The sequence below is a fragment of the Macrobrachium rosenbergii genome, chromosome 14 (genome assembly GCF_040412425.1).
Source record: "Macrobrachium rosenbergii isolate ZJJX-2024 chromosome 14, ASM4041242v1, whole genome shotgun sequence".
Lineage (NCBI taxonomy): Eukaryota > Metazoa > Arthropoda > Malacostraca > Decapoda > Palaemonidae > Macrobrachium > Macrobrachium rosenbergii.
The window spans coordinates 24,098,079-24,121,530 of NC_089754.1; the positions used below are offsets into that span (position 1 = coordinate 24,098,079).

Here is a 23,452-nt window from a genome sequence, read left to right on the forward strand (position 1 = left end):
ATTAAATTCCCTATCATCAAAATTCTTTGAGACTAAGGATGTGATGGATAACTAGAAAATTGGGAGAAGTAGGGCTAACCTAATAGCCTATCATATGGACTAAAATTCAAGTTAACTGATTTTCCTCCAACAAATAAGTTCTTTAAAGCAATAAAAATCTTATAATCCCTCATTTTTTAATTATCTATTACTACCATTAAGGACATTCAAAGTTTACTCAGACCCTCTGTGAATTCCATATCCTAAAACTAGCCTACGGTAGCCCAGGCTACCTGCCCTACATTCAACCACAGTGACACTACAGTATACTCTTCAGTTCAGTGAATTCCAAGATATACCGATAGGCTATGAAAGGGCTTAATATAAGGAATGATTAACAAACTACATTTAACAGTACAACAAAGACCCATTCTTAAAAAGCTCCTCAAAAATAAAACTGTGCATAGTGTCAACAAGATCGGATGTCCTCCCTAGATACCTTATAAATTTCTCAGCTTCCTCTTGTGTCACAAGTTGAGAAATACAAACACCTTTAGACCCTCTGATTCATGAAGCAAGATCTGATATCATGCCCTCTTCATGTTAATCTGTGACAGCTATCACATATCTTTTTTTCAGAAACAGTAATGGTTCATTTTTATTCAGTTTCCTTGGATAGCTGAGGAGCACCATTCTCTACAACTATAGTTTCCTAATATAGCTATTTAATGTGTTGATCAATTTCAATCAATTCAGCTGCCTGAGGCTCAAGAGATGGAGGTAAACAGGAAGCAAACTAACTTCAACTTGCAAGTGTTCCTATTAATTATGACATGCAATGTTACTTAAATGTGTTTCATATACACTATATGGTGCTAAAGTCCCACTTTTAAAAGTAAAACCTGTGATGCATTAATATGCATTGCCTTATTACAATATGTACTCACTATTCAAAACAGTCAACTACTAGTTTACCAAGATGGTGATCTTGCATTCATATTCAATATTCAGTCCCTCCCATCGAGATGATATGCATTCACTCTACCTTTTGGCCCAGGAAGCAGAATGAGGGGTGGCTAGAGTTGGGCCTTTATGTAAAGAAATCAGGTTTGTATGTTAAAAAAATGCAAATTACTTAAAAAAATTTTTCATTTACTCCTACATGTATACAAACCCTAGGTCTTTACATATGGGAGACTTACTCCTTGGTGGGAGGATTCTGAGCAAATCTCTGAACTGACTGGTAGTTTGCCCAACCTGGGGCCTCTTTCCTGGTCATGTAAGATCAAAGGAAGGAGACCTATGCCTCTGATCTGTTGAACATGTATGATGTTCAACTGCCAGACTTCTGGGCCTTCAAATAAATGGAAGGAAACATCATTGTTTCGAAGATAAGCTTGGATGAACCCGTAATGTCGGAGACAATAAAGCTGAAGATAACCAGCAGGTCTGTTTATTGCCAGTCCCTCTCTCCCCTTGCTAGAGAGAGGGTAGGAGTAGCATTTATTAATCCAAAAAGAGCTAGATTGTACACAGGATACTCAGTCATCTAGAACACCTGCATGCATGCTCCTTCAGCACGTGACAGTTTGCTAACCATCCCTTAGAAGGGTGTACAGTAAAAGAGAAGGTAGTAGGCCAGTTCCACACACACCTCTTTGCGGCTGTACACCTTAGGTCAGATGCTACCTGTCCTAAAGAGCTGGGTGTCGTAAGCCCAAGACTTAAAATCATGGATGTGAAAGACATCTCCTAAAAGCCAACAGTATCTGAAGTTCCTAGGAGGTCACTCATCCAAGTACTGACTAGCCTCAACATTTCTAACCATGGATGTGAAAGACAACTCCTAGATGTCAACAGCATCTGGTATTCCCAGGAGGTCACCTATCCAAGTACTGACCAAACCCAATCGTTGCTAAACTTCGCTGACCGGACGAGAAGCAATATTTTCAATGGAATGGTTGATGGCTGTTATGCCCACAGTCTGTAAAGACAGATCCAAACAGTAACAGCTTTGGTGTGTTGAGATTGTAGGACTAAACCAACCATCTTCCTAGATCCAACAATTCTTCAAAATGTCAAGGTGTCAAGACAAAATGCCGCTAACAGTGACCCTAGTGACTGAACTTGTCTGTCATACATCCATCATCCCGGAAAGTGTCTCGTTGACCGCTTTGCTGAGTGTGCCAGTGGAGACCCGTGCTGCCTCACAAGAGATTACTCAGTATTCAGTTTAATCAACCAATAATCTACCATGATAATGATTTGGTTTTACTGGAGATTATTCAGTAGGCTGTTTGCTCAACTTATAACTTTACAGGTTGATGATCTGGCTCTTTCACTGAGTCAGATGCCCCTCAAATGGGGTATAACTCACCCTTTGCAATCTTACAACTCTGATCAATGCTATCATCTGCAATCTTATTTTCCCTTTGCTCTTTTTGTACTGTAATTGTATGAAGCAAACTTGTACTGTAATTGTATGAAGCAAACTTGTACCGTAATTGTATGAAGCAAACAAGTGCCTTAATACAGCTTAATATCAACCAACAAAAATTTACCTTGATAATCTTCCATCTCCAGGTGGTCAGAGATGCAACTTAGGTTTTGTGTAACTAACCTATTTTTCTTAGTTTAACCTATTTTTCTTGGTTTAAAATTCTTTTATCATTTAAGCTTATATTATCTCAAGTGGTGTGCTGTTAAAGTGAGAATAATTATCAACTGGAAAAGAGGTCTTCAAGCTTAATTTCTGTTGAATGTTTCTTCCTTGAGGAAGTATCATACTCATGATGTCACAATTATCATTAGGTGCCTCAATATGAGAAAGTAGCCACAGGGCAAGAAGAAGGAAACTTCTACTAAATTAAAGTAAATTTATGATGTTTACAAATTTTGTTTTAACTATTGTATAGATCCTTGCAATGTGAAAATCTCTTACATTAAGTATGCTATACTGCTGCATACATAAAGATTTTGTTGTAGCAAGCATAAACACTCGTAACATATTAGTATAAATAAAAAGAAAATAATTGAAAACATTAAGGGCTTTAAGCCTAGTTGGCAAATGGCAAAGCATTATAAAAAAATATAATTTTTTTTAAACACGCTTGTATAAAAATGCACTAAAAAGCAAAAAAATTATTTTTTCAGACACACCAGGATTTTCGTACAATTAATCGTCTATAAAAATAAAAGCGTGGGTGCCAAACATGGAAGAAATGCTACAAGAAATAAAAAAGATATTTCTTTTCTTGTAGCATTTCCTTCCATGTTTGGCGGCCACGCTTTTATTTTTGTAGACATGATTAATCGTAAGATAATCTTGGTGTCTCAAAAAATCTATTTTTATTTTTTAGTAAATCTAATAAAAGTATGTTTAACAAATTTTTTATATTTTTTATTTTATACTTTTTAGTTTTGACAGGAATTGTAACCGATTTATGATTGTAGCTAACGAAATTGAACGTGATACCCTGTCAAGCCAAAGAAGGTTTAAAAAATCTGTATAGTTATTAACTTATTCTACCATGTCAAGGAAGGTATGAAAAATCCAAAGAATCAAAATCCTGAGATACTGGGAGAGGTCAGTGAGGGCGACTAGAGGTAAGGTTGTACTGTCCCGGGACTGAGCAACCATGCAATATTTCAAGTCCACCGGACAGAGAGAACAGGTCGAAAACTGAGTTACAAGTTTTGACCCAAACAGACAGACAGACAGACAGACAGACAGACAGATGCCGAAGTCAAGTTAAATAAAAGCGTGTAATGAAGAATAACAAACATTCCTTCCCCTTGGAATACAATGATGCTTTACCAAATGACTGACTTGAGGACTAATCTAACTGTAAGGTTATCAAGAAACACAACCTTGGGAACACAGGTGAGAGGAGACATTAGGGTTTGTTTTGACTTAGAAAACAGGACTACTAATGCTGAAAGGCAAGTATTCCCAATATGATAAATAAAGAAAGATTCTAATAAAGAAAGTGAAATACAGAGGGATGTGAGAAATAACTTGCAAGGGTTAAAATTAACTGAAAGTGTGATAAGAGTGACTAACTGCTAAACACTCTCCACCAGAAGACAGATGCAGGAAAAAAAATGAGGGTCAGAGCTTGAATGAGAATGAAGAAAGGGTGCTACAATCATTGTCACAAAGCATTAAAATGCTTGCAACACTCCAAGGGAGCTTACAATGAAGTTAATCTGTCACACATGATTCAATCTTAAAAGTCATTCAAAATTTCCTAGCTCTTTTAAAACTAACTAGATATCTAAATTCATCCTTCATGGTAGCCTACCTGTCATAATTTAATTCAATGAACCCGAGAGTACAATTGCTTAAATAAAACAAAACTTCTTTCTGAATAGGTCTCAATGAAACTAAGGACAAATATGACAAAACACAATCAAATCATAAGCTATGAATGAATAAGTTGACATTAACAATGAACTTACAAGGAATGACTTTAGTACATAATTGAAGAGTTCCAAAATCAAAGGGCATTAACTGAGAAATTAACTATACTGTATTCACAAGCAATGGGGAGATGCAAGGCTTCAGTACTTTTAAAAGTCAATCCACATGACTGCATAAAGACAATCAAGACAGCTACAAGAATCAAAATAAATACTATACAATGAAGACAAAGAAAACTACTAGAGACAACTTCATACTAACCTGATCAGTGGACAAAAATGACATTTTTATAATAAAATAAAGTTTTATACATGTAACTTACCCAGTAATTACTTAGCTAAGAGTTTCTACTTGAACAGCAGTTTAAATTTTGACATTCGCGGTAGCGATTCTTTTGTTTTGTGTAGGAGACAAGACCCTGCCCACTTTCGGGGTAAGATAGAAGAACAACTAAGCCAATAGATCAATTTGTTTCTGCCGCTTGTATTGTCCACACACCATGTTGACTAAGCAGCTTGGTTTTGACAATTGTTGTTTCTTCTCATCCAGTGAAGTATTCTTTGTGTGGTAGCCTTTCGACATTGTTTTTTCCCTGATTTGACTTTGTTACTGATTGTGACTTTTAACTAGTTAGTATGTCAGACACTAGCTCTTCTAGTTTCCAGTACTGCAGCAAAGGCTGCAATACCCGGTTAATGAAAATTACCTACGACTCTCATACCCTGTGCACAAATTGCAGAGCGAAAGTTTGTACCATTGATTTGACACGTGACAAATGCAGGGACTGGGATGAACATGAATGGAAGACTTTGACTTCTCATTTAAATAAATTAGAGAGAGATCGCAAGAGGAAGGCAGCCACTAAAGCTGGCGAGAAATTAGCTAGTCGGACAACTCCTAAATCTAGTGATATAGATATTCCTGCTACATCTCCTCCTACTGTTCCTGTTTCCCCTGTTTCAGTACATACTCCTAGACCACCTACTCCTGCTCCTAACTTTCACACTTTAAAGCCCAATCACTTCGCCAGCATGGAAAATAAATTTGAACAGATAGATTAATATGGTGGTAGGTATAGTGGCCCAATTAGGAGCATTGATGTGTGTCCTTATGGATAAATTCAATAAGAAAAATGAAAGTGAAGTGTTAGTGGAGGAGGTGGCTGTTTATCCTGCTGATTCTCCTAGGCATTAGTCACTGCCATACTCCCATGAACCAGGAGGAGGCATACCGTTAGCCCAAGGGAGGTCAGTGGGGTCTGCCCACAAGCAGTCGCCCCCTCAGACCAGACTGTTGCATCCCTGGGTTGCATCAAGAGACAGCCGCTGGAAAGATGTCTCAGATGTGCATCAACTCTCGTCTAGTTCAGGAGATTCTTCGCTGTAACGTAGGCGCCAGTGGTGTTTTCCCGACGAGCCACGTCCCTTGAAGAGGCATTCTTCTTCCACGGATCTAGCTCCTCGACTTCTCAGCAAAAGGTTGAGGGAGCCTCCTCTAGTCCTCAGCCCTCTTGCAGTAAGTAGAACAGCCCTCAATGCTTCTCCTCTCCCGGACGCCAGGAACGAGAATCTAGTCACTCCTCTTCATCTAAGAAGCTTCTTCTTTCTTACTCCAAGCGCCCTGCTTCTAGTGTACAACAAAGTTCTTGATCTAAGCGCCCTGTGCTTGATGAGCGTTTTTCGTACGAGTGCCCAGTAGCGGCCGAGCGCCATATATTACCTGAACGCCTACCTTCGACTAAACGTCCTGACTCAGATAAGCTTCCTGAAGTGCCCAAGCTTCCTGAAGCGCACGAGCTTCCTGAAGCGCACGAGCTTCCTGAAGTGCTCAAGCTGCCTGAAGCGCCCAAGCTGCCTGAAGCACCCAAGCGCCCTGTAGCGCCCAAGTTCCCTGACACATCCGCTCGCTCTAGAGCTCCGACACATCGTCGTGCATCTTCTCCTCCACCTGCTGCCAGTGCCTCGGGGGAAACAACCAGTACAGGCAGTCCCCAGTTATCGGTGGGCTCAGCTATCAGCAATCCAGTTTTACCGTGTGACAAAAATCGCAATTTTGGGCGCCAAAAATCACAAATTTCCACTTGTCGGTGCCAATAACTGGTTACTGCATTGGTGCTAATACATACCTAACAGAGGCACTGGTAACCAAAAATTGGCTATTTCTGGTTATCATCAAGCCATCAGAACGGAACCCCCACCAATAACCAGGGACTGCCTGTATTTTGAAGTCAGCTTCTAAGGCGCCAGCTTTGCCCAGTTCGGCAATGAATTGTCAGTCTTTTTCAAGTTTGGATCCAGCCTTAGTTCCTCTTCAATGCAAGTTGGATAACATTCTGCAACTTCTTCACGGACCATCCACTGCTAAGGCACCTCCATTGGATGCTCCTTGTCTCCAGTTTCGTCTGAAGAAGAGGATTTCGATCAAGATTCTCCAACAACTCCTTACGCGTCACTTCTAAAGATTTTACTCAAGAATTTTTCAGATTTCTTCTCACCAGCGACTCCTTCATCCCCAGCTTCATCTTTCATGACGAGCAGTCAGCCTTCGGACAATGCTGGACTCCCCAAGTTGGTTCTCTTGTCCTCATCCAAGAAGGCCCTTAGTGAAGTGGAGGACTGGCTTTCCGAGAAGAGGGAGCAGGGGAAGGCCTGCTTTAGTGTCCCTCCTTCTCATCTTTCTAGGTCTCGCTACTTATCTTATGCTACTGAGGAAGCTCCTTCCCTGGGAGTGGCTGCCTCCTCCCAGGGGGACTTCTCTGGTCACTGACACAGGCCATAGATCTACTCTACAGCGAAGGTATTCTTTACAGCACAAGAGATGGACCACCTCCTGAGAAGTCTTTTAAAGATTTTTGAAGTTTTAAGTTTCACGGACTGGTGTTTAGGCACTCTTGCCAAAGTTCAAGAGCCATTGCTTCCCTCCTGATTACTCTTCGGAACTTCTGGGCTTTCTCTCCTATGCTGACAAAGCCGTCAGAGACAGTTCGCAGGAGACTGCTCCACTATACGCAATGGGCGTGCTCAAGAAGAGGGAACTTTGTGTTTCCTTTATGTCTAAAGGTGTTACTTCATCCCAAAAGTCAACGCTTTTATTTTCTCTGCTGGACAAGCATCATCTTTTCCCACAGACAATCGTTAGTGAGACTGTTCTAGCCTGCATAAGAAGTCTACCCAGGATCTTCTGACACAGTTGATGAAGCAACAGGGAGATGGATCAGTCAGGTTCATACCTCAAAGCATCAAGAAGTCACCAACTAAACCTTCAGCCCGCAAGTGAGACCTCAGTCCTCCATGCCCCTGTGGGTGCAAGGCTCCTTCTCTTCTGGGAGAGATGGAGTTCGAGAGGGGCAGACCAGTGCGTAGTCAAAGTACTCAAGGAGGGTTATTCTATCTCCTTCAGGGAGAGGCCTCTCTTGACCAACGCTCCTGTCACCTTGACGGCTTTACTTTGTTCTCCCACGAAGGATCAATGCAAGGAGGACTTACAGAAAACAATTTGCACGAAAAGATTTGGGACTTTTATTAAATCTCCAGAAATCTCAACTAATTCCCAATCAAATAATTCTCTACTTGGGGATTCTGATACTTTCTCGGAGTTTTTGGACTTCGCTGCCCCTCAAGAGAGTGGGGGACTGTTTAAGGAAGGTGGACCTGTTTCTCGCCCTTCATTCGAGCACAGCAACTCAGTGAATGAGTCTTTTAGGCACACTGGCCTCATTGGAGCAGTTTGTAAGACTGGGGAGACTGCACATGAGGCCACTACAGTTTTAACTGAGAGCCTGCTGGGATCGGAAGGTACATCAAGATCTTCGCTCCTTTCCTATCACAGCAGAGATAAAGGAGGACCTGCATTGGTGGAAGTCAGAAGAAAGATTGATGGAGGGGAAATCTTTCTCCCTCTGAGCCCCGACCTAGACTTCTTCTCTGACACGTTGGATCTGGGTGGGGAGCCTCCTCAGGAACCAAGAAATCTCGGGAATTCGGTCCCCGAAGGAGAAACAGCTTCACATCAACCTACGAGAATTGAAAGAAGTTCACCTGGGTCTCAGTTATTTTGCAAAAGTCTGCAACAAGACGATCACAGTACATGCAGACAACACCACAGCCTTGGCCTAAATAAGACATCAAGGGGGAATACACTCATTCTCCCTGAGCGAGATAGCAAGAGATCTGTTGTGCTGGGCAGACCAGAACAAGGTTTATCCAAGGCAAATGCAATGTCCTGTCAGACGAACTAAGCTGCCGGAATCAAGTCCTTCTGACAGAATGGATGTTAGATAGTCAGGTTTGCTCCAACCTTTGGAGATTATGTGGACAACTGACCCTAGACTTATTTGCAACTTCTTGGAATCACTGTCTACCTCTGTTCTGCTCCCCTGTTCCAGACCCTCTCGCATGGGCAACAGATGAGATGATACAAGACTGGTCAAATCTGGACCTTTACGCTTTTCCACCCTTTGGAATGACAAGGGAAGTTCTCAAGAAATTCCACTCTCACAGCAACATAAAGATGACTCTGGTGGCGCCCTTTTGGTCACAGAAGGAATGGTTCCCAGACCTTCTGGATCTCCTCATAGACTTTCCAAGGCCCCTCCCTGCTATTCTAAGTCTTCTCAGTCAGCCACACTGAAGGACTTTCCACCAAGGCCTGTCCACTCTGGCTCTGACAGGCCAACTGTCAGTAGACTTGTCCAAACGAAAGGATTTTCGCGATCAGCAGTGGAGGCCATTGCCAAATGTAGACGTGCCTCATCCAACAAGCTCTACCAGGCAAAGTGGAACTTTTTTTAGGACCTGGTGCAGAAGAAAAGGAGTTTCTCAGACGTCTATCCATCAAATAGTGGATTTTCTTCTTTAATTGAAGTCTACTCTAGGCAGGTCTCCTTCCACCATAAAAGGCTGCAGAGCAATGCTCAGCTCTGTTTTCCATCACAAAGGCCAAGACATTTCTTCTAATCAGGATATTTCAGACCTGATTAAGTCATTCGACACTACCAGATCTAGAAAGGAGGAGAATTTCCTTGGAATCTAGATGTGGTGCTTAAGTGGTTATCAAGTGAGCACTTCGAACCCATGCGCTCTTCCTCTAGTAGCGCTGGCCACTGCGAAGAGAACAAGTGAAATTCAAGCAATCGACAGAAGGATCGGCTTTTTGAACGGAGACAGTCTGTTCCTTCTTATTAAGTTTTTTGGTGAAGAACGAGAACCCTTCCCACCCTTGGCCTCGTTCTTTCACCATTAAGAGCCTATCTGATATCTTAGTCACACAAGAGGAGGGAAGAGTGCTTTGCCCAGTGACAGCCTTCAGGTACTACCTGCACTGAACCGAGAAAATTAGAGGGCAGTTTTCTAACTTTTGGTGCTCAGTCAAAAATCCCTCTAGATCTGTATCTACAAATGCCATTTCCTTCTTTTTGAGGAATCTTATTATTGAATCCCACCCCCAAGTGGAGGAAAATTACTTAAAAGTCATGAAAGTTAAAGCTCGTGATGTAAGAGTAGTCGCTACATCAGTAGCTTTCAAGCACAACCTTTCCGTATCCTCCATTCTTCAAGCAAGTCGGTGCTTGCAATGCATTATCTGCGGGACGTGGAAACTGTTTACGAAAACTGCAGTACCCTAGGACCAATGTCCGTGGCTGACGTAGTGATGGGTGAGGAAGTGTAGGAAGTATCCCTTCCTATGTTTTTAGGTCTTTGCCTTGTTCGTGGTGTCGAGTTCTGAGGAAGCCTGGAGGTTACAAGAGTGGAGTGGCCACCAGTTTTTTAGTGTTGGGTAGTGGTCATATTAATTTTCATGGTGTAGGTGATTCTATTGCTGGTTTTTTGTTTTTTGGTACTGCACCCTGGTCAGGGCCAATGATATGAGCTTTGTTGGCCTTCGGTATTCACCTTCGTCACAAAGTTCCTGCTGTATGTTCTGTCAGCCTTCGAAGCACTCCTTTGCTGCAGAATATCCCACTTCCATAGAGACGAATCTGACTATACCATCATGTCTCTACAGGTTGAGATGAGCACCAACCAGATAATTATCTGCGCGGCTCTCCCACCAGGTAAGGAAGCAACAAACATTGTCTCAATGTTAGCCTATTGTAGGTCATTAACTTTTCATATGTAGATTGTTATTTTACTGTCCACAGTTCCCCACCACCTTTCAATGTGGAATCAGCTAAGTGATTACGGTAAGTTTACTGGGTAAGTTACTTATATAAAAATGACATTTTTATGATAAAATAAAGTTTTACAAGTGTCCCAGGTTAATGGCAGGCTAGGTTAACGGCGATCTGGTTTTACAGCGCTTGTCTAGTGACGAAAATTGGCAGTTTTTGGTGCTGAAAATCACCAATTTCCACTTATCAGCGCCGATAATTGGGTATTGACGCTGACACATATCTAAAAGAGGCGCCGATAACCGAAAATCAGTGCTTCTTGGTGCTGATAAGCCCCGAAAATCGCCAAAAAAAGCGGCAGTTATCGGCGATTTTCGGTTATCATCACACCCTCAGAACAGAACCCCCGCCGATAACTGGGAGACTGGCTGTATATATACTTACCCAGTAATTACGGATGGAGCCCGCCCTCCTCCCCATGCATGGACGTTTTTTTGCACATACAAATTGGTCTACAGTAAACCCCCCGTATTCGCGTTCTCGTGATTCGGGGACTCACGCATTCACAGGTTTCTCTGTGGAACATATCTAGCCATCATTCGCGGAAAATTCGCCCATTCACGGTATTTTTCACTGAGAAATATTCACTAATTACTGTATTTTCATATAATTTTCATGAATAAATAACTTTTTGTGATAAAACTATTAAAATACTCATGTAAATCCATTTTTACAGGGTTTTTCTGTGTTTAAACTATCAAAATGGGCAGTTCTAAGTGTTTTTAGAGGGGTTTTAAGTATTCGCGGATTTTAGCTATTTGCGGGGTGTGTGGGACGCATCCCCTGCGAATATGGGGGGTTCACTGTATTGGCTTAGTTGTTCCTCTATCTTACCCCGAAAGTGCGCGGGGTCTTGTCACCTACACAAAACAAAAGAATCGCTACCACAAATTTCAAAATTTAAGCTGCCATTCGAGTAGAAACTATTAGCTAAGTAAATACTGGGTAAGTATATATAAAACTTTATTTTATCATAAAAATGTCATTTTTATATATACTTACCAAGTAATTACATAGCTATAGTTTCTAACTAGCACAGCAGCTTAAATTCAAAATTCGCGGTAGCCCTTCCATTGTTTAGTGTAGGTGACCAGTCCTGCCCACTAACAGGAATACTATGAATGACTTAGCAGACAACCTCATTCTGTTGTGTCTTATGTCCATCAAAGGGGAGGAGGGTGGGCTCTAATTTTGTAATTACAGTACTTGTTAAATTTACAGGCAATCCCCAGTTATCAGCGGGGGTTCCGTTCTGAGGGTGTGATGATAACTGAAAATCGCAACTAGGCGGTTTTCGGCAGTTTTTTGGCGATTTTCAGGGCTTATCGGCACTGAAAATCACAGATTTTCAGTTATCGGCGCCTCTTTTAGGTACATATTGGCACCAATACCCAATTATCAGCGCCGATAAGCAGAAATCAGTGATTTTCGGCGCTGAAAATTGCCTATTTTTGTTGCTAGACAAGCTCCATAAAACGGGATTGCCATGAACCGAGCCTGCCGTTAACTTGGGACTGCCTGTATATACAATTTTATTATAAAAAATGTCATTTTTATATAAATAACTTATGTCATTTTTATATAAATAACTTACCAAGTAATTACACAGCTGATTCCACACTAATAGGAGTTGCGAAACATGGACATATTCTACTCCAAAACATCAAGTCATGTAATGAGTTTGAAATAGAAAAGTTGCTAGCACTGACAACAATACTTGTCGTTTCCTTATCAGTTAAGAGAGCTACTACAGGAGAATACTGCCTCTGGTTGGCGCTCATCTTAACCTGTAGTGGCGTGGCAGCATAGCTGAGGAGCACCTCTACTTAAGTGGGAGCTATGCAGTGAAGTATTCCGATGGCTAGCAAAGCATCGATAGGTGCCCTTGCCCTGGGTGCAGTACCAATATAAAAAACAAGCAGACAATACTGTCACCTACACTGAAATAAAACCACAACCCCATCCACTGGTGGGTGCTCCAGATACAATGAAACCCCCGCCTCCCCAAAACCCAACACCTTACTGCAAGGTGAAGGGACAGTAGGAGGAAATCCTATGCTTCTCCCCGCGATACCATGCCAGTCACTAATAATGGTTGCAAGGTACTGTAAAATTTTAACACTTTTAACTTTCATTAAAAATGGTGAAAAGCGAAGAGCGATTACACTTCAAGTAGGTCGATTGCAGAATGGAAGTAATATTGTGCCTGCAAGCTAATGAGGTAGAAGCTGCTCTGACATCTTTAGCTTTCACTTAACCCTTAAACGCCTGTTGGACGTAGCAAACGTCGACTAAAATTGTCTGTTGAATGCCGAGTGGACGTAGCAAACGTCGACTACAAAAAATTTCAACCTTCGGTCAACTTTGACTCGACCGAAATGGTCGAAAAACGCAATTGTAAGCTAAAACTCTTACATTCTAGTAATATTCAATCATGTCCCTTCATTTTGCAACAAATTGGAAGTCTCTAGCACAATATTTCGATTTATGGTGAATTTTTGAAAAAATTTTTTCTTACGCCCGCGCGGTAACTCGGTCGAAAATTTCAGAAATTCTTTCGTCATTTTGTCGTAATTTTTGCACTGTTCTATATTAGCCGTTACATAAAGTTTTATATATGAAAATGTGCGCAATTTCATGTACAATACAACAGAAAATAACTCATGGTTGTATATTTTATCAGTTTTGAAATATTTTCATATAAACCATGATAACTGCCAAAATTTCAACATTCGGTCAACTTTGACTCGACCGAAATGGTAAAAAAACGCAATTGTAAGCTAAAAATCTTACATTCTAGTAATATTCAATCATTTACCTTCATTTTGCAACCAATTGGAAGTCTCTAGCACAATATTTCGATTTATGGTGAATTTTTGAAAAAAACTTTTTCTTACGTCCGCCAGAAATTCTTTCATCACGTTGTCGTAATGTTTGCACTGTTTTATATTAGTCATTACATAAAGTTTTATATATGGAAATGTGCGCAATTTCATGTAGAATACAACAGAAAATAACTCATGGTTGTAGCTTTTATCAGTTTTGAAATATTTTCATGTAAATCACGATAACTGCCAAAATTTCAAGCTTGGTCAACTTTAACTCGACCGAAATGGTAAAAACGCAATTATAAGCTAAAACTCTTACATTCTAGTAATATTCAATCATGTACCTTCATTTTGCAACAAACTGGAAGTCTCTAGCACAATATTTTGATTTATGGTGAATTTCTGAAAAAAAAAATTTTTCCTTACGTCTGCGCGCGGTAACTCGGCCGAACATCTCAGAAATTCTTTCGTCATGTTGTCGTAATGTTTGCATCGTTTTACATTAGTCATTACATAAACTTTTATATATGAAAATGTGTGCAATTTCATTTAGAATACAACAGAAATTAGCTCATGGTTGTAGCTTTTATCAGTTTTGAAATATTTTCACATAAATCACGATAACTGCCAAAATTTCAACCTTCAGTCAACTCTAACGCGACCGAAATGGTAAAAAAACACAACTGTAAGCTAAAACTCTTACATTCTAGTAATATTCAATCGTTTACCTTCATTTTGCAATAAATTGGAAGTCTCTAGCACAATATTTCGATTTATGGTGAATTTTTTAACAAAACATTTTCCTTACGTCTGCGCGGTAACTCGGCCGAACATCTCAGAAATTCTTTTGTCTCGTTGTCGTAATATTTGCACCGTTTTATATTAGTCGATACATAAAGTTTTATATATGAAAATGTGTGCAATTTCATTTACAATACAACAAAAAATAACTTATGGTTGTAGCTTTTATCAGTTTTAAAATATTTTCATATAAATCACGATAAATAGAAAAAATTCGACTTTCGGTCAACTTTAATTCGACCGAAATGGTCGAAAACTGCAATTGTAAGCTAAAACACTTACAGTCTAGTAATATTAAATCAATTAGCTTCATTTTTCAACAAACGGGAAGTCTCTAGCACAATATTTCGATTTATGGTGAATTTTTAAAAAAAAAAAAAAATTTTTACGTCCGAGCGTTCATTTAATTCATGCATCATTTTGTGATAATATTTTCTCTGTGTTGCTTTGATCGTTTTAAAATTTGTTATATACCAAAATCATCGCAATTTAGTGTACAATACAACTAAAAAAATTAAGTCATTAGCTTTAACCGTTTTGCTTACAGCACGATTTGTATACAATCATATACGAGTTTTTTTTTTTTTGCTGTCATATATTCCAATATTTATATATGATAATGATATTTTTTTCATTTCTGATGGTTGCATACTAAACTTCAGGGAATGACAAAAAAATGAGCCAAAAATGAACTCTTAATCTTAAAAACTAAGCGTGCTGTGATTTTTTGAAAAAAACTTTTTTTCTGCTTTGGCGCTAACTCACCGAACGCCGCCGGCATACGGGAGACGTTTTTGTAAATAGGGCTTCGGCGTTAAAGGGTTAAAGTAGGCAAAATGCTCTCCTGAATCTGAGAGAGGTCTCTCAGAAATTAAATCCATTTAGGATGAAGGACAATGCAATCACAGGTTGAAATGGGTCCTTGCCATAACACTATAGGTTATGGATGGCCCTCTGCTCTTCTGGTCCTACTCAGGTAATACCTGAAAACTCCAACTGGACAGAGGGCTCTCTATTCTCCCTCAGAGCCAAGGATGTCTGTTATGTTCTTAATGGAGAAGTACCAGATCCAGGTCTTGGATAGGTCCTTGTTCTAGGCTAAAACCCAAGGGTAAACGAGCAAACTGTGTCTCCTTGTAAAAACGACCTACTCTAGAACGATGGCTTGGATCTCACTAAAACAATTCAGCAGAAGCCAAGGTCACCAGGAAGATAGCCTTCCAGGTAAGGTCCTTTCCGAGAAAAGGATCATAGTTAATCAAAAGAGGGACCTGTCAGTCACTTCAATACTATGTCCAGGATCCAGGAGACTGGATTTCTTTCCTTTCTTGGACTAGTCAAAGGACTTGATGAAGTTGCTTAAAAACCGAGTTAAATGTAGCTTGACACCTTTAATGGAGGAATACCAGATATGCTACATCTCCTCAGATAAAAGAGGCAATCTGCAATTCGGGTCACAGATGTCTCAGAAGGAAAATAGCTCACTTATTCTGGTAGACGGAGCTAGAAGATTGACATCTATGTTGCAAAAGTCCCTCCAGCACGTCTACAGTACGTCTAGAAAAAACCCCTTCATTTTGACAAGCTACCTGACAGCCTGAGGCTCATCTGGACAAGAGCGAGCCACCCTTGGTGTTATCTCTTGAAGTGAGGTTGACTGAGTAGACAAGGATGGGGAGGAGTCATGGAGTGTCCACCAACAGCTGTGGCAGGTTCAGAAATCATTGTTTCATGGGTCAGAACGGGGCTATGAGGGGCACTGTAATGCTTGCAATGAGCCTGAGACTTGTTCAGCACTTCCCTGACTATGTTGAAGGGCAGAGAAGACTTAGGGGTCCAAATTGGACCGAACTTGCAGCGTGGAGTCTGCTGCCCATGCTAGTCAGCCTGCCCCCCATACATTCCACAGATCCCCACAGACCAGGGGATTCAAGGTCCACTTGGTAGTAAGAACAAGCTTCTGACAGTTCAGTTCATCCGCCAGAACTTATTAGTTGGCCTGAACAAATCAAGAGACTAGAAAACTCAATTTTGATTGTCCATAGTAGAAGTTCTCTTGCTGTTTGGTGGAGAGAAAATGAGAGAGAGAGACTCCTTGATAACATAATAAACGTTATGACTGTAGTCTGGTCTAAATGGATTACCACAGTCTGGGAGTGAACTAGGGTTGAGAAGCACTGAAGCTCTAAGCAAATTGCTTTCAGCTCTCTGACATAGATGTGAAGGCTCCTTTCTTCCGGAGACACGTCCCGGAAACTTCCCGGTTCCTCAAGCAGGCTCCCCAACCTAGATCAAGGCGTTCAGAAGAAGTCTAAGACTAGTCTCAGAGGATGAAGGAAGTTCCCTTCCGGCAATTAGTTCAGAGCCACCACTGTAGGTCCGAATTAAATCTGGGGCTTTGGGAAAAAACTACGATGCCCAGCTGTGTTTCCCTGTCCCAGTTGACTTGTGTTCAAAACCTTCGAGCATTTTTCCAGAAAATGAAGTCAAATGTAAGAGGAGCGAGGACTTGAGAGAAGGCTTGTGCAGTAGAGGCTGAAGCCTAGATCCCCGAACTGGAAGATCCTGTCCCGTAAGACGGACCGGAGATACTCTCCGAAGTCCAGATATGGACATAGAAGGAAGTATCCTACATATCCAAGGTCTCCATCTAACTGCCCTGGAGAATGGAAGACAGGACTGTCTGGTTTGTCTCCATCTTGAACTTCGTTCTCTATTTGAAAAGAAAAAAGGGAACTGTAGCTCATGCAGGCTTGCTGACGACCCTGTGGACTAGACAGCAAATTAGCGAATTTACAGATCACCGTGCACTCACAGACAACTGTAAAGACTAGTTGCCGATTTTGCTGACTCTTGACAGCCGTGCGGACATGTGGACATCCGCGCAGGTCCGACTTCTTATTTGGTACTAGATAATGCCTTGCATGGACTCAACAACACCTCGTACAGACCGAAAACATATGCAGAACTGTATGTGGCGGAAACTAATATCTGGCACACTTATAAAAGGCTTGAAAAGTCCATAAGAGACACAAAAGCCTGGGCATGGGATAACAGTGGCCTTGTCCAAAACCAGAAGTGACAAATTCTTCAGCAGTCAGACACAATCCCTTAAACAAAAAACATTCCATGAGCAGGTGCTAGGCATTCAGCGGCAGGAACCTAGTACTGGCTAGATAGTGCCAACCGCTCTGCAACAGGTCTCGGGCATTCAGGAATCGGCACCAGGAAATTGATTCCAGGTGTTCAGGAATGGGCACCGTTAGGGAGCGCTGGTCCAAGAGGGTTCAAGGCGCTTCCTCCTCTAGCTTGGAACCCAAGTAACGTCTTCCAACAAAAGAATGCTCAGGAGAGAAGGTATAGTCATTCCACAGGAAGTTAGACCGAGGAAGAGACAGTGGGAACCACAGTGAAACTGCAGGAAGGCTGTGAGATGAAGCTAGCCTCCTTATCGCTTGACAAGAAGCGGAGAACGGCAACCATCAACTGCGTGTATCTTCAGCGGCTGTGAAGAACCAAAAAACGTTACAGCGCTTTCTGTCTGCGCCGGAAACCTCGGAACTGGATAATGGAATTGCAAAACTCTCATATGAAGTCTGTCTAACTTGACTAACATCTCTGTGGTTGGTAAAGTCCCTAGTAGACTCATCCACTAATGTTCCCAGTAAAAAGAAAATAGGGGCTAGAAATTAGCAAACCATCTGAAATTAGCTGTGATTCTCTAGGCAGACGGAAAGACCAAAAATTCTGAGAGCTGAGACTGACATCCAAAAAGATGATTCTTGCGATGGAGGCTGTGCTCTGAGGAAGAGGTGATGTAGGTCTGTGGGCAAAAATGACAGGGCTGATTGCGACTGTGTGGCTCTCACAGTAGTAAAGGAGCACCAGTGCTCTCTCTTCTTCAGATTCCAAAGAGAAGAGTGGAAATCTCTAAAATCCATCTCAACTGTCCTTGTCCTTAGACAGGACTTAGAGACAATCAGAGGCGATGTCTCCCGGTAAATACTTGGGAATCCTTTATCTTCTTAGCCTGTGCACCTGCTGCAAGTCAGAAAAAACCTTTTACTTCAAAAATCTTGACGAGATCTTCGACAAGGAGGTCTAGTCCCTTCGAAGCACCAACAAAAAAAAACTCCCAACTCCCTGAGACTTCTTGGAGGATGAAGAAAATGCCAGAGGTGGGAGATTTCTTCAACAAGCTCATAAATTCGTGACACAAAGTCCCTGTCTGCAAAGGACAGGACTCCGAGACACTAATTGTTGCTAAAAAGAGAGCGATATTGGCTTGTCTTGAACTCTAGGTGAAGGTGGAACAGACTGAAGAGAGCCAAAATGCTCTTGAGTGGTCTATAGGGCGCTCAGAGGTGGGAGTCTGATACTGAAGAGTTGGTGCCTGGTGATCGGGGACTGGCGCTGGCCACTTGAAAAGCCTGAGCCAGGCATTCAATCGGAGACTGGCGCTCAAGAAAGAACAACAGTGTGTTCTTAGCAAAGATGGGTGCCAAGTACTAAAGAGGAACTGGCGCCAAATACAAGAAGGCTGGCATCAGGTGCATGATAGTGGGCGATGGGAGCTCTGTAGGTTAGCGCTGGGTGCGAAAGCGAGTGCCGAGTGCCTGGGAACTGGTGCTAGGCGCTCAGGAAGACAACAATTTGACAAGTAATGGTAACGCTACACATCTATCGAGACGCCTTTCCAGTGGCAGTCTAACACTGCACATCCATCAAGATGCCTTTCCAGTGCCTGTCTGCCAATACCTGGGAATGTACTATAGGTTCGACTGAGGGGGCAACTACCCGTAAGCAAATCCCACCGACCTCCCTTGGACTTCCCGTATGCCTCCTCCCAGGTTTATGGGAGTCTGACAGGGGCCTTCATCTAGGAGAGTCGGCAGGACGAGCAGCCACCTCCTCCACTACACACCCATCAAGACACCTTTTCAGTGGCTGTCTGTCGATACCTGGGAAATGTGCAACAGGTTCAACCGAGGGGCAACTACCCAGGGAACTTCCCACCAGCCTCCATTGGACTTTCAGCATGACTCCTCCCCGGTTTAGGGGAGTATGACAGTGACTCAAGTCTAGCAAAACTGGCAGGCTGGATAATCACCTCCTCACTGCACAACACTTCACTGTTACAAGGTTTATTTTCTGTTAACCCAAACACAAGACTGGCAATGGAATGGGAAGGAAGCGAGGGAGCCAGGCGCAGGAGCAAGTGGATAAAAAAAAGGACTAGTAGCAGGAGAGAAAAAATGGATGAAAGAGCTGGCGCTGGATGCTCTGGCTTGGCGCCAGGCTGAAGTTGGCACCAGGCGAGCTGGGTGCCAGGAGAGCTAGTAGCTCGGGAGCTGGTGGGCGCTCCTGGGCGCTTGTAGTATGGACTGGTGCCAGGTTGTAGCTGGCACCAGGTGACGAGCACTTCACGATTTGCGTGTCATCCTTGAGCAGGGGCCATGCTAATCTTCTCTGTATTGTTCCGATTTTAGTATATATACTGGCGAAACAAGTACCGGAGCAGAGTTCTCGCCTGTCAAGAACGTCTTCTCTTCCTAAAGCTCATCGCAACCTAGCATTAAGCACAATTTCTCTCCTAGTACATTCCTGCCCATATACTTTTCAGTTCTGCAAAGGAAAGCATGATAAGTAGATGTTTAATCTTGATTGCTAATTCGCTACAGTAGCAAAAAAATTGATGAACCTGAATTAATTTAAAAATAACTAAACAAGAAAAAACTGATCCTGAAAGCTTTCAACTTGAAGGGTACTTGGAAAAAGCGGTAATACTTCACCGAAATCCAGTTATATAAGTGGAAAATAATGAACAAAGCTGGTGCAAGTACTCGATGTTTACATCAAGCACGGCAGCAACAGAATGAAGTTGTCTGCTAAGTATTTCCTATTACATGTACTTCCATTAGTGGACAGGACTGGTCACCTACTCTTAACAATCGAAGTGCTACTGCGAACTATGAAAATTTAAGCTGCCGCGCTAGTTAGAAACTATAGCTATGTAATTACTTGGTAAGCTATTTATATAAAAAACTAACTTCAGAGACTTAATAGTAATTTCACAATGAAAGAATGACTTGAAAATGTCAACTGACTTGTAAATAAGTTTCATGTTAAGGATCAAACAAGACCATTACTCAGCCACATCAAAACCCAGAAACTAAAAAAGGGGGAGCAAGACTATATATGTCGACCTTTGTGGGGTGGATGCCAAACACATAGTTCCCATGATAAAAAAACAGGCTCATGAACACACAAGTACTTCATCTTGACCTTACACATAAGGTGAGTTCTCCCAACAACTACAGCAAAAACTTGAGACATCTGAATAGACTTTAATATTATCAATAAATATGGTTTACTTTAATAATTTAATCAAATAAAACTACTTAACTGAGGTGAATTTTACAGACTACCTGAATGAACGAAATAACTCTGCTGTAGTACTGGAAAGAAAGTGACAGTGATATAGATGCCACAACAATGACACTTCTTTGATATCAGAGAGAAAAAGATAATTCTAAACATCTTTACTGGCAAGAATCATCAATTAACTAACATAAAACCAATGATAGAGTTACAGTAATACTTACAATTAAAAAATTACAATAAATCTAACAAAGACATTTGCATGAAACTGCGATGATAGATGCAACTAAAGGACCATCAACTGTCAGCTGGTTCAAAGAGTTGTATAAAGGACATTAATCAATGGAGAAAAGTTAACTTCCTAAAGCAAAAGACTTGAAGTTTAAAGGATTTACAGTGATATGTGTTATCAAGAAAGGACACAGAACTCTGCTAATAGGGGAGATGATCTTTTCTTCTAAATTTTAATCCTAACTCATTAATAAACTTGTAGAAAATAACAAACTAATTTTAAATGCTCTTAAATACTTGAATCTTATAATCATTCATTGACTGTTACAATGAAAAATACAACCACCAAACTTTTGAACAACTTCAACCTGAGCAGGTACACTGAAAGTTAAATTCATTCTTCACTTTAGCATTTCATTAGCAAGCTAATAACACAAAACTGGCAAATCACTAAGAAGAGCATTCATTAAAGATGAAAGCAAGACAACATACCTCTAACTTGCTTCCAAGCAATAATAGAGAGAGAGAGAGAGAGAGAGAGAGAGAGAGAGAGAGATATAGGGAGAGAGAGATAAAGTGTGTTATGTTCCATATTTTGAACAAGTGGAGTATTATTTACAAATAAACAGTTTCTTTTTTTCTCTAACGATTACTCTGCATAATAACACTCCCCACTTTATTGTTTTCTATCACATAAACAGAACTTTTCTCCAAATTCATAAGAAACAGAACTACGGAGTGACTCACATATTCTACACTGATAGAAACACTGCAGATGATGTTTACAATCAGGGCAGCTTAAGCCATCACTCACAACCCACAGGTTAAATGACAAATTCCTTCTACTATGTATATGAACTACTGTATACCTGGCTGAGTGACTCAAAACTGAAGGGGTCAGCCTTTAAAAAACCTCACAATCCTCCATCTAGAGTGGTTGACAGGTTAAAAGAACAAATTGGGTTTAGAGGCTTTCCCAGGTGCCAAGCAGAATCCCCACAGTGCAGTGGATTTCAATCAGCATACCCGCCCTGCAAGACCCTTTGCTTTTAAAGGCTTCATGGACATGCAAACTCTTAGCACTAGATATCTAACAACATAGGTGTAATAACTTTCTAGAGCAGTTGGAATATAATGACCAACTTGTCTATGCCCATCAATAATATCAGTTAGCATCCAAAGAAAATAATATTTTTTTCTTTCTAAGTAGTCTAAGTAACCTTTAAATACCACAGTAACAGAAAACCATTAATCTTACATTCCTGGTTACATTTCTAAAACAAAATACTACTTGTAAGGGAAGCCAATCACAATATGACATTATGAAAAGAAGTAGAAGGCTCTCCTTAGAAGCAAAATTTTACCTTTAAGTCAATTATTCTTTTGTCTAAAAATTACTCTAACACAGTGATTCTCGACCATGGGTAAACTTAACATGGCCATGCTAAATATACTATACTGTACCTGAAACTAAGTACTGTATTATATTGTAATACACTATGCATCAAATGAATAAACTAGTTGATTCAATGAATCAGCAGGAGGTCACACACATAATGTTTCTGTATCTGATAAATTTATTTATCATTTGGTTTATGTCTTTATACCAACTATGCATTTCTGCACAGGAGTAAGGGGGTAAATGACAAAGACGGTGAAAATCATGGCATTCAGAAAATTAGAACCTGGCTAATTCCATTTTTCTGGGCACTTGGCATGCATAAAATAGGTTTATGTATGGTAGGATTATATTTAACCTCACTGTTTGTAACTAATAGCAAAATTTCAAACTATTTTCAACTTACGGTTGCGGAGTTGGGCGAACAACTTCACCAAATATGTGATTACTCAGACGATTCATTCTCTTGGCATAATTTGTTGTATTTGCTGTGAGTCTTGCATAATTATATAATCCTGAAGCCACCGGTAACTTTGTAGCCATTTTTAATAATTTTTTGTTGGTTGTACAAAGGAAATCCTGTAAGAAGACATTTTTTACACTGTTAAAAAATATTTCAGGAAAATTGGCTAGTATGATCTATCATATCTCAAATGATTCATCAAGTGAAGGCAACAGTAATATATTCTGAGAATCTTTTCACACTGTTTATAGGATCCAAACTAAGTTCACTGGTAACCTACCACATGTGGCTGCACAGAAACTGTATTTCTCAGTCAGTACAAAGATGTAAATCACTATATCAGTATAAAGTTAGTTACATTTTTATTGTGAGAGATACAGAAAATTAAGAACTTGAGTTCATTATTTAATCATTTTACAGACAAACAAAATTTGTTAGCATACATTTTGGATAATGGCTGTTGGAAACTATAGGCAAACAAACCTGACAGTCCAGTAAATAACAATATCTCATGACTGATTCATTACTGTATTTTTTATAGCAGAGTCGCTTGTTTCGTCCTCAAGGAGTTACCTTCCATGGGTCTGCCAGAGCTCCATGGTGACCAAACTAATATAAAAGAATTCCCTTTCAGTTGGTCTTGTGGCCAGGTATTGTGTTGCAATGATAAATACTGGGACACGTGATGGGAGTATGTAATGGACTCAAAGCTGTACATGAGTTCTTTCCTTCATCAAACCTGCTAGAAGAGGAAGTGATTATTGCACATCTGCAGTCT

At 40.8% G+C, this 23,452-nt stretch overlaps 1 protein-coding gene and 1 non-coding gene across 5 annotated transcripts in view; both read right to left on the bottom strand.

Moving 5' to 3' along the window:
* mRpS33 (mitochondrial ribosomal protein S33) overlaps positions 1–23,452 on the bottom strand; it is a 57,506-nt gene that overhangs the window by 21,567 nt on the left and 12,487 nt on the right. Inside the window, exons 2-3 of one of the 4 annotated variants that reach the window (XM_067116109.1) lie at positions 23,158–23,413; positions 22,618–22,790 (exon numbers count right to left, since the gene is read on the bottom strand). In XM_067116109.1, coding sequence (XP_066972210.1) covers positions 22,618–22,790; positions 23,158–23,187 — 203 coding nt within the window. In that variant the 5' untranslated portion in view covers positions 23,188–23,413. Of the gene's footprint in view, positions 1–22,617; positions 22,791–23,157; positions 23,417–23,452 lie in introns of all 4 variants that reach the window. The other 3 variants (XM_067116112.1, XM_067116110.1, XM_067116111.1) reach the window with 3 other exon arrangements.
* Positions 19,608–19,713, bottom strand: LOC136846198 (U6 spliceosomal RNA). The gene has a single exon (XR_010855350.1). It is a non-coding gene; the product is annotated as a U6 spliceosomal RNA (small nuclear RNA).